This window comes from Aethalodelphis obliquidens, unplaced genomic scaffold, assembly GCF_003676395.1.
Source record: "Aethalodelphis obliquidens isolate GAN/ISIS:26980383/991018 unplaced genomic scaffold, ASM367639v1 scaffold1, whole genome shotgun sequence".
Taxonomy (NCBI): domain Eukaryota; kingdom Metazoa; phylum Chordata; class Mammalia; order Artiodactyla; family Delphinidae; genus Aethalodelphis; species Aethalodelphis obliquidens.
The window spans coordinates 78297280-78309628 of NW_020837945.1; the positions used below are offsets into that span (position 1 = coordinate 78297280).

General features: G+C 39.5%; 1 protein-coding gene across 1 annotated transcript in view; it reads right to left on the reverse strand.

Annotated features, from left to right (window-relative positions):
- TPRG1 (tumor protein p63 regulated 1) overlaps positions 1-12349 on the reverse strand; it is a 143682-nt gene that overhangs the window by 106633 nt on the left and 24700 nt on the right. Inside the window, exon 2 of the mRNA XM_027109024.1 lies at positions 2836-3066. Coding sequence (XP_026964825.1) covers positions 2836-3057 — 222 coding nt within the window. The 5' untranslated portion in view covers positions 3058-3066. The remainder of the gene's footprint in view (positions 1-2835; positions 3067-12349) is intronic.

Here is a 12349-nt window from a genome sequence, read left to right on the forward strand (position 1 = left end):
GAAGGACAAATTTGCAGTAAATAAATAATTGGCTGGAAGCCTGAGGGAAGAAAGCAACAACCCAGAGTGACCCATAAAAGAACACAAGAGGTTGAAGGGACCAGACTGGCTTGTTTTACGACCAGGTATGCAGAGATGTGATCTAATGCACGATATTATGATGCTAAAAATGCCTTGTTTGTCATAAATTGATCTATACTTTCATATCAGTCACATCTTTGCATATCCAGCTTGAAACTCATATACTGATCCATCCTCTTTCTTATTATAGCATTGGGTGTCCACTCCTGGCAGCTAAGTAACTGAGTGCCATCCTGCCTCAGCAAGCCAAGGAATAACTTTCCTTTCCAGATATGAACAAGAACCAACTTAAATATCCAGCAAAACTTAAACAGATTGTACTACATCCCCATAGTGGGATATTATAGAGTGTTAAAAATGATTTTATGAAACTACAGTTATTGACATAATAAATATTTGGCATGTAATTCTATTCCTTTGCACAATAAAATGTACATGTAAGAAAAAGTAAGGTTATTCACCAAAATGTATAAAAGCACATTCATATATTTTGGTTAACTTTGAACTGTGGAATTATGGTGACTTTTATCTTGCTTGCCCACATTTTCCGATTGTTTTCAATAAACCACCTCCTGTGAAATTATTTTAGAACCCTGTAATAAAATAAAATGCATGGCTAAGGAATTTCTCCACTCAGTCACTTACTGCTTTTCTGAATTTGCAAGATACATCCTTAAAATTCTTACACTGTAATAAACTGATTTATTTTAAATCACTGCATGGGATCACAGAACTATGAATGGGAATTGGGGAACATTTGTTCTAACCCTAGCTTTGCTATTTACTAACCTCTTGGGCAAGTCAGTGCTCACTAACTGTTAAGACCTTGGGTGAGCCACTGCCCCTCTCTGGACCTTAGTTGCCTCTAAAAATTAGAGAATTGACTAGCAACTTGGTGTTCAAAGTGTGGTAGGTGGACAGAAAGCATGAGCATTGCCAGAGAGTTTATATAAATGCAGAATCTAAGGCCTCATCCCAGACCCATTGAATCAAACCAGTATTTTAACAAGCTCTCCAGGTGATCCGTTTGCACGATAAAGACTGAGAAGCATTGGACCATATCATCCTTAGATCTCATTTCAGCTCTAAGAAGCAAAACATTATGATGTATGTTTCATAGATCTGAGTCATTCAGAGCCCTGGCCTGATTTAAATATCCCTTGAGAAAATCAGTTAGCTTCCTTCATTTGAACCTCTTTCCTGCTACAGACCCTATAGGTCTACATTTGTATCTCACCTTAGGGGTCATGGTGAGGTCATGGGCATCTTAATATCATTCCTATTACCAATAACAGGAATGTGAATGCCAAGTCAGCAAAAAAGAGAAAGAAAGCATTTAGAATAGCAAGAGATGCTGTTTATGAAATGTTAATAGATGTGTCTTACACTGTACTAAGAAATCTTTAAAAATTAGCTTATTTAAACTCCCATATAAAACTGACATTTTATCCATACTTTGAAGATGAGAGAATTTATATATATGTGTGTATATATATATATATATATATATACACATACATACATACACACACACATATACATACATACAATGTCTCCAATTGGTTGATCTATAGCAACTTCAGACCCATCATCAGATGCAAAGACAACAGCTTTGCATAGACTTCTCAGGCAGCTCTCTTAATTGAACCAGCTTCCAATGATAAAGCCCTTATTCTATATCATTCATCACTGTTCTTCTCTCGTCAAATCCTGTTCTTCTCTCATCATCACTATCAAAGAAAAGGACACTTTAAGGGATGCTTTGATTTCTTTCCCAGCTATATCTTAAGCTTAACTTTGCATATTCAATAAAGTTCTTATACTTTAGAAAATAAACCATTTGCTTTCCCTATGCAAAAACACACAAACACACACATAGTATAGAACATGCCAAAGCACTCTGCACATATGAGTCACTGAATACAGGTAATATAGGTACATATCTTCAAACACACACACACACACACACACACATATTGAGTCTCTTTAGCTACAACTTTATCTTAACCAAAGATATATTTTAAAGGCTAACAAATCAGGGTTTGTTAGTTAAAGCATTATAAATAGTCTCAAACTCTTGGCCACCACTTGTTTAGCAGTTGAGTTGAAAAGTTTTTTTTCAACAAAGAGATGTTCCATGTACACTTGAAGAATCTCTCTGCTGCCACAGAGCACAATCTGCAATGTTGCCCCCAGTTGATGATAGCCTACAAGCTCACTGCTTTGATGCACAGGGAAGAAGCTCAGCTCCAAACTGCAGCTATAGGATTGGAATAAAGTGTCCCCGTAGTGTTATACCAGCATGCCCATGTAGACCCTTGAGGTTTAGCCCATGCTCAGTAACCCTTTCCACTCCATCACCCATGTCTTTTCCAGACTTACAACAAATACTCCCTCTGGGCTCCCAGCCTTATATTCTAGCCAGTCTGGTTCTCTCTCCATAGAGCATTAATTTATTGAGGTCAGGTCTAGCATGAATACAGGACTCAGGAGCCAAAGACTCATGGAGGCTGGAGGACCTGCTTCTCCTTGATACTATCTGGTAGTCAAAAATAGACCCTTAACCTCCCCTAAATTCAGATCTTCCACCTATAAAATGGAGATAAGGATGACTACTTCACAGTTATTGTGACTATTACACAAGATAACGAACATGAAAACAGTTGGTAAAACATGTGGTATATGGAAGGATATTAGGATATTTTTAAGGAGAAGTTTTATGTAGTATTTAAATTCATGATTTTATTATTTTACCCGTGTAATGAAGTACTTCCGTGAGATATAAGGTTGGTGATAGGGACTGGGGTAGGGTGCTGATTCGGTCACACTTGGAGGCCTTGAAGTCTGCCTTGGCCCTGAGACAGTGCCTGGGTCACCCTCCTCCGTGGACAGCTGATCAGTCTCAGAGCTTTGGTCATCTCCCTCTTGCTTCGGAGACACAGGCTGCAATCCTTCAAAACTCCCAATGGTTGACATATCTTCAGCCTAAAATAAAGGAAGAAACAATCTTCTCAGAAAAAAAAAAAAAAGTCGCCTGTGTCCTAGCTATGGCAAAACAGTGTATGATGAGCAAATGATACTCCTGAAACTGACAAACCCACCACACATTAACTAAGCAGAGGCACTGATGGATGCAGTTCAATAACACAGACTCTACAGTCCTCTGTGGACGTTTACCAGGGGAAAGAAGCAGAGACCCTGTGGACAGAGAAAAGGAAGCTGCAAGTATTTCCATTTTCCCCGTCTTTATTCCCAGGGACAGGAAGCTGAACAAGGGAACAGCAGTATGAGATCATTATCAGACAATTTCTCTTCAAGTTTTCATAGCATTTTTGCTTGAAAACCTACTAGCCTGCAAGCTTATTTAAGAGTTAAAAGCAATGATATTGCACCTTCTTGTGTACTTCTTGGGTAGTAATAGGGCACGAAAGCACTTAGAACTGAGCATATTTTTAACCGCAAGATTGCAATTCTAAAAATGTATCTTCAAGGATACACGGGGAATATAGCCAACTGTAAATGGAATATAATCTTAAAAAATTGTGAATCATTACATTGTACACCTGTAACTTATATAATATTGTACATCAACTATACTTCAGTAAAAAAATTTAATAATAAATAAATAAAAATGTATCCTAAGGAAATAATTCAGACAAATGCAAAGACATAAATATAGAAGGTTGTACATTACAACACTGTGTCTAATAGTAGAAAAGTACATAATTTTATGTCTAATAGCAAAATATTGTGTACAATAGCAACATTACACACTCACACAACATTGCATCTAATACCAAAAAAATATAGTGAAACTAAGTATCCATCAGCAGAGAATTGGCTAAATAAGACACGTTATACTGCACAGTGAATACAATGTGGTCATTACAAATGTGAGGATATATTTTTACCATGGAATGATGTCCAAAAAAACAATTGTTAGTGGAAAAAATGTTATAAAATATTATGAATAATGTTATTCAAATTTGTTACAATAATTCAGAAAGAAAGAAGGAAGGAAGGAAGAAAGGGAGAAAGGGAGGGAGGGAAGGAAGGAATATTACCTGGACTTACATATGTATATACATGTGTGGTAGGACAGAGGTTAGAAACAATCTAAAAGGAAATAAAATAAAGTATTAATACTGATTATCTCTGACAAATTAGTGGTTACCAGTGAGGAGAGGGAAAAAGGGAGGGGCAAGATAGGGGTGGGGGGAAGATGGCTGAAGACTAAGACGCGGAGATCACCTTCCTCCCTACAGATACATCAGAAATACATCTACACGTGGAACAGCTCCTACAGAACACCTACTGAACGCTGGCAGAAGACCTCAGACCTCCCAAAAGGCAAGAAACCCCCCACGTACCTGGGTAGGGCAAAAGAAAAAAGAATAAAACAGAGACAAAATGATAGGGACGGGACCTGCACCAGTGGGAGGGAGCTGTGAAGGAGGAAAGTTTTCCACACAATAGGAAGACCCTTCGCCGGCGGAGACTGCGGGTGGCGGAGGGGGAAAGCTTCGGGTCTGCGTAGGAGAGCACAGCAACAGGGCTGCGGAGAGCAAAGCGGAGAGATTCCCGCACAGAGGATCAGGGCCGACCGGCACCCACCAGGCCGAGAGGCTTGTCTGCTCAACCGCTGGGGCGGGCGGGGCTGCAAGCTGAGGCTCGGGCTTCGGTCGGAGCGCCGGGAGAGGACTGGGGTTGGCGGCGTGAACACAGCCTGCAGGGGGTTAGTGCACCACGGCTAGTCGGGAGGGAGTCCGGGGAAAAGTCTGGACCTGACGAAGAGGCAAGAGACTTTTTCTTCCCTCTTTGTTTCCTGGTGCGCGAGGAGAGGGGATTAAGAGCGCTGCTTAAAGGAGCTCCAGAGACGGGCGCGAGCCGCGGCTAAAAGCGCGGGACCCCAGAGACGGGCAGGAGACGCTAAGGCTGCTGCTGCCGCCACCAAGAAGCCTGTGTGCGAGCACAGGTCACTATCCACACCCCCCTTCCGGGGAGCCTGTGCAGCCCGCCACTGCCAGGGTCCCGGGATCCAGGGACAACTTCCCCGGAAGAACACACGGCGCGCCTCACGCAGGTGCAATGTCACGCCGGCCTCTGCCGCCGCAGGCCCGCCCCGCACTCCGTGCCCCTCCCTCCCCTCGGCCTGAGTGCGCCAGAGCCGCCCAATCAGCGGTTCCTTTAACCCCGCCAGAGCCGCCCAATCAGCGGTTCCTTTAACCCCGTCCTGTCTGAGCAAAAAACAGACGCCGTCCAGCGACCTACACGCAGAGGCAGGGCCAAATGCAAAGCTGAGCCCCTGTGAGCTCTGAGAACAAAGAAGAGAAAGGGAAATCTCTCCCAGCAGCCTCAGAAGCAGCGGATTAAAACTCCACAATCAACCTGATGTACCCTGCATCTGTGGAATACCTGAATAGACAACAAGCCATCCCAAATTAAGGAGGTGGACTTTGAGAGCAAGATTTATGGTTTTTTCCCGTTTTCCTCTTTTTGTGAGTGTGTATGTGTATGCTTCTGTGTGAGATTTTGTCTGTATAGCTTTGCTTCCACCATTTGTCCTAGTGTTCTATCTGTCCATCTTTTTTTTTAAAATTTTTTTCTTTTATTCTCTTAATAATTATTTTTTTATTTTAATAACTACTATATTTATCTTACTTTATCATCTTTCTTTCTTCCTTCCCTCCTTCCTTCCTTCCTTCCTCCCTCCCTCCTTTCTTTCTTTCTTTCTTTCCTTCTTTCTACTTCTACTAATTCTTCCTTTCTACTTTTTCTCCCTTTTATTCTGAGCCGTGTGGATGAAAGGCTCTTGGTGCTGCAGCCAGGAGTCAGTGCTGTGCCTCTGAGGTGGGAGAGCCAACTTCAGGACACTGGTCCACAAGAGACCTCCCAGCTCCACATAATATCAAACGGTGAAAATCTCCCAGAGATCTCCATCTCAACACCAGTACCCAGCTTCACTCAATGACCAGCAAGCTACAGTGCTGGACATCCTATGTCAAACAACTAGCAAGACAGGAACACAACCCCACCCATTAGCAGAGAGGCTGCCTAAAATCATAATAAGTCCACAGACACCCCAAAACACACCACCAGACATGGACCTGCCCACCAGAAAGACAAGATCCAGCCTCATCCACCAGAACACAGGCACTAGTCCCCTCCACCAGGAAGCCTACACAACCCACTGAACCAACCTTAGCCACTGGGGACAGACACCAAAAACAACGGGAACTATGACCCCACAGCCTGCAAAGAGGAGACCCCAAACACAGTAAGATAAGCAAAATGAGAAGACAGAAAAACACACAGCAGATGAAGGAGCAAGATAAAAACCCACCAGACCTAACAAATGAGGACGAAATAGGCAGTCTACCTGAAAAAGAATTCAGAATAATGATAGTAAAGATGATCCAAAATCTTGGAAATAGAATGGACAAAATGCAAGAAACATTTAACAAGGACCTAGAAGAACTAAAGATGAAACAAGCAACGATAAACAACACAATAAATGAAATGAAAAATACTCTAGAAGGGTTCAATAGCAGAATAACTGAGGCAGAAGAACAGATAAGTGACCTAGAAGATAAAATAGTGGAAATAACTACTGCAGAGCAGAATAAAGAAAAAAGAATGAAAAGAACTGAGGACAGTCTCAGAGACCTCTGGGACAACATTAAATGCACCAACATTCGAATTAGAGGGGTTCCAGAAGAAGAAGAGAAAAAGAAAGGAACTGAGAAAATATTTGAAGAGATTATAGTTGAAAACTTCCCTAATATGGGAAAGGAAATAGTTAATCAAGTCCAGGAAGCACAGAGAGTCCCATGCAGGATAAATCCAAGGAGAAATATGCCGACACATATTAATCAAACTGTCAAAAATTAAATACAAAGAAAACATACTAAAAGGAGCAAGGGAAGAACAGCAAATAACACACAAGGGAACCCCCATAAGGTTAACAGCTGATCTTTCAGCAGAAACTCTGCAAGCCAGAAGGGACTGGCAGGACATATTTAAAGTGATGAAGGATAAAAACCTGCAACCAAGATTACTGTACCCAGCAAGGATCTCATTCAGATTTGATGGAGAAATTAAAACCTTTACAGACAAGCAAAAGCTGAGAGAGTTCAGCACCACCAAACCAGCTTTACAACAACTGTTAAAGGAACTTCTCTAGGCAAGAAACACAAGAGAAGGAAAAGACCTACAATAACGAATGCAAAACAATTAAGAAAATGATAATAGGAACATACATATCGATAATTACCTTAAATGTAAATGGACTAAATGCGCCCACCGAAAGACAAAGATTGGCTGAATGGATACAAAAACAAGACCCATATATTTGCTGTCTACAAGAGACCCACTTCAGACCTAGAGACACATACAGACTGAAAGTGAGGGGATGAAAAAAGATATTCCATGCAAATGGAAATCAAAAGAAATCTGCAGTAGCAACTGTCATATCAGAGAAAATGGACTTTAAAATAAAGACTATTAGAAGAGACAAAGAAGGACACTACATAATGATCAAGGGATCGATCCAAGAAGAAGATATAACAATTGTAAATATTTATGCACCCAACATAGGAGCACCTCCATACATTAGGCAAATACTAACAGCCATAAAAGGGGAAATCAACAGTAACACATTCATAGTAGGGGACTTTAACACCCCACTTTCACCAATGGACAGATCATCCAAAATGAAAATAAATACGGAAACAGAAGCTATAAATGATACATTAAACAAGATGGACTTAATTGATATTTATAGGACATTCCATCCAAAAACAACAGAATACACATTTTTCTCAAGTGCTCATGGAACATTCTCCAGGATAGATCATATCTTGGGTCACACATCAAGCCTTGGTATATTTAAGAAAATTGAAATTGTATCAAGTATCTTTTCCGACCACAACGCTGTGAGACTAGATATCAAGTACAGGAAAAGATCTGTAAAAAATACAAACACATGGAAGCTAAACAATACACTACTTAATAACGAAGTGATCACTGAAGAAATCAAAGAGGAAATAAAAAAATACCTAGAAACAAATGACAATGGAGACATGACAACCCAAAATCAATGGGATGCAGCAAAAGAAGTCCTAAGAGGGAAGTTTATAGCAATACAATCCTACCTTAAGAAACAGGAAATATCTCGAATACACAACCTAACCTTGCACCTAAAGCAATTAGAGAAACAAGAAGAAAAAAAAAAACCAAAGTTAGCAGAAGGAAAGAAATCATAAAAATCAGATCAGAAGTAAATGAAAAAGAAATGAAGGAAACAATAGCAAAGATCAATAAAACTAAAAGCTGGTTCTTTGAGAAGATAAACAAAATTGATAAACCATTAGCCAGACTCATCAAGAAAAAAAGGAGAAGACTCAAATCAACAGCATTAGAAATGAAAAAGGAGAAGTAACAACTGACACTGCAGAAATACAAAAGATGATGAGAGATTACTACAAGCAACTCTATGCCAATAAAATGGACAACCTGGAAGAAATGGACAAATTCTTAGAAATGCACAACCTGACAAGACTGAATCAGAAATAGAAAATATGAACAGACCAATCACAAGCACTGAAATGGAAACTGTGATTAAAAATCTTCCAACAAACAAAAGCCCAGGACCAGATGGCTTCACAGGCAAATTCTATCAAACATTTAGAGAAGAGCTAACACCTATCTTTCTCAAACTCTTCCAAAATACAGCAGAGGGAGGAACACTCCCAAACTCATTCTACGAGGCCACCATCACCCTGATACCAAAACCAGACAGGGATGTCACAAAGAAAGAAAACTACAGGCCAATATCACTGATGAACATAGATGCAAAAATCCTCAACAAAATACTAGCAAACAGAATCCAACAGCACATTAAAAGGATCATACACCATGATCAAGTGGGGTTTATGCCAGGAATGCAAGGATTCTTCAATATACGCAAATCAAACAACGTGATACACCATATTAACAAATTGAAGGAGAAAAACCATATGATCGTCTCAATAGATGCAGGAAAAGCTTTTGACAAAATTCAACACCCGTTTATGATAAAAAACTCTGCAGAAAGTAGGCATAGAGGGAACTTTCTTCAACATAATAAAGGCCATATATGACAAACCCACAGCCAACATCATCCTCAAGGGTGAAAAACTGAAAGCATTTCCACTAAGATCAGAAACAAGACAAGGTTGCCCACTCTCAACACTATTATGCAACATAGTTTTGGAAGTTTTAGCCATAGCAATCAGAGAAGAAAAGGAAATAAAAGGAATCCAAATCAGAAAAGAAGAAGTAAAGCTGTCACTGTTTGCAGATGACATGATACTATACATAGAGAATCCTAAAGATGCTACCAGAAAACTACTAGAGCTAATCAATGAATTTGGTAAAGTAGCAGGATACAAAATTAATGCACAGAAATCTCTAGCATTCCTATACACTAATGATGAAAAATCTGAAAGTGAAATGAAGAAAACATTCCCATTTACCATTGCAACAAAAAGAATAAAATATCTAGGAATAAACCTACCTAAGGAGACAAAAGACCTGTATGCAGAAAATTATGACACTGATGAAAGAAATTAAAGATGATACAAATAGATGGAGAGATATACCATGTTCTTGGATTGGAAGAATCAACATTGTGAAAATGACTCTACTACCCAAAGCAATCTACAGATTCAATGCAATCCCTATCAAACTACCACTGGCATTTTTCACAGAACTAGAACAAAAATTTCACAATTTGTATGGAAACACAAAAGACCCCAAATGGCCAAAGCAATCTTGAGAATGAAAAATGGAGCTGGAGGAATCAGGCTCCCTGACTTCAGACTATACTACAAAGCTAAAGTAATCAAGACAGTATGGTACTGGCACAGAAACAGAAAGATAGATCAATGGAACAGGATAGAAAGCCCAGAGATAAACCCCCACACATATGGTCACCTTATCTTTGATAAAGGAGGCAGGAATGTACAGTGGAGAAAGAACAGCCTCTTCAATAAGTGGTGCTGGGAAAACTGGATAGGTACATATAAAAGTATGTGATTAGATCACTCCCTAACACCATACACAAAAATAAGCTCAAAATGGATTAAAGACCTAAATGTAATGCCAGAGACTATCAAACTCTTAGAGGAAAACATAGGCAGAACACTCTATGACATAAATCACAGTAAGATCCTTTTTGACCCACCTCCTAGAGAAATGGAAATAAAAACAAAAATAAACAAATGGGACCTAATGAAACGTCAAAGTTTTTGCACAGCAAAGGAAACCATAAACAAGACCAAAAGACAACCCTCAGAATGGGAGAAGATATTTGCAAATGAAGCAACTGACAAAGGATTAATCTCCAAAATTTATAAGCAGCTCATGCAGCTCAATCACAAAAAAACAAATAACCCAATCCAAAAATGGGCAGAAGACCTAAATAGACATTTCTCCAAAGAAGATATACAGACTGCCAACAAACACATGAAAGAATGCTCAACATCATTAATTGTTAGAGAAATGCAAATCAAAACTACAATGAGATATCATCTCACACCAGTCAGAATGGCCATCATCAAAAAACTAGAAACAATAAATGCTGGAGAGGGTGTGGAGAAAAGGGAACCCTCTTGCACTGTTGGTGGGAATGTAAATTGATACAGCCACCGTGGAGAACAGTATGGGGGTTCCTTAAAAAACTACAAATAGATCTACCATATGACCCAGCAATCCCACTACTGGGCATATACCCTGAGAAAACCATAATTCAAAGAGAGTCATGTACCAAAATGTTCATTGCAGCTCTATTTACAATAGCCCAGAGATGGAAACAACCTAAGTGTCCATCACCGGATGAATGGATAAAGAAGATGTGGCACATATATATAATGGAATATTACTCAGCCATAAAAAGAAACGAAATGAGGTGGATAGACCTAGAGTCTGTCATACAGAGTGAAGTAAGTCAGAAAGAGAAAAACAAATACCGTATGCTAACACATATATTTGGAATTTAAGAAAAGAAAAATGTCATGAAGAACCTAGGGGTAAGACAGGAATAAAGATACAGACCTACTAGAGAATGGACTTGAGGATATGGGGAAGGGGAAGGGTGTGCTGTGACAAAGTGAGAGAGAGGCATGGACATATATACACTACCAAATGTAAGGTTGATAGCTAGTGGGAAGCAGCCGCATATCACAGGGAGATCGGCTTGGTGCTTTGTGACCGCCTGGAGGCGTGGGACAGGGAGGGTGGGAGGGAGGGAGACGCAAGAGGGAAGAGATATGGGAACATATGTATATGTATAACTGATTCACTTTGTTATAAAGCAGAAACTAAGACACCATTGTAAAGCAATTATACTCCAATAAAAAATAAAAAAAAAAAGAAAGGGGTAGGGGATTAAGAGGTACCAGCTTCTATGTATAAAATAAATAAGCTATGAGGGTATATTGTTTAGCACAGGGAATGTGGTATTGTATTTTATAATAACTATAAATGGATTATAATCTTTAAAAATTATGAATCACTATGTTGTACACCTGAAACTTATATAATATTGTACACCAACTCTACCTCAATTAAAAAATAAATGATTATCTCTGGGTGATAGGGTTACAGGTGATTTTTATTTTCTGTTTTCATAAGTCTCTGGATGCTTACAATGACTACATCTGACTTAAAATAAATAGAAACACAATAGATTTATTTATATTTTGTAAATATAAAGAAGTAACACAAAGCAAAACAAAATAGAAGGTACATGCTAGCTTAGCAAAAAGTGCCCTCAGTCAAGTGGCCATTCTCAAGCGGAGGCCACATAGTTATGGCTGCAGCACGCACACCACCAATGCTACAAGGTAGGAGGGTCTCACACACAGCATCACAGTGGGACTGGAAATGCCATCTTAGTGTCAAGGTTGCCTCAGAGTTCTTAATCAGACAAATTCCATTCCTTTGTTCTTGTGAAATACCAGAAAGTGAGCAATGGCCCCTACCCATGGCAAGTTTGCATTATTGAAACTGGGAATAATTCAAGTATTCAAGAGAGCTAAAAATAGTATGAGCATATAATTTATTGCCTAACCCTGGACACTTTTGAGCATGAAAAAAGTGTTATTAACAATCATGCCAGGATTATAGGAGTAAACCAGCATTGTCTCAGGAAAATGTAAACATACACAGTCACCCCGAGGGGCTTCAGTGGAGGGAAAACACAGCTGGTTAGGGACTCACGAGTGAA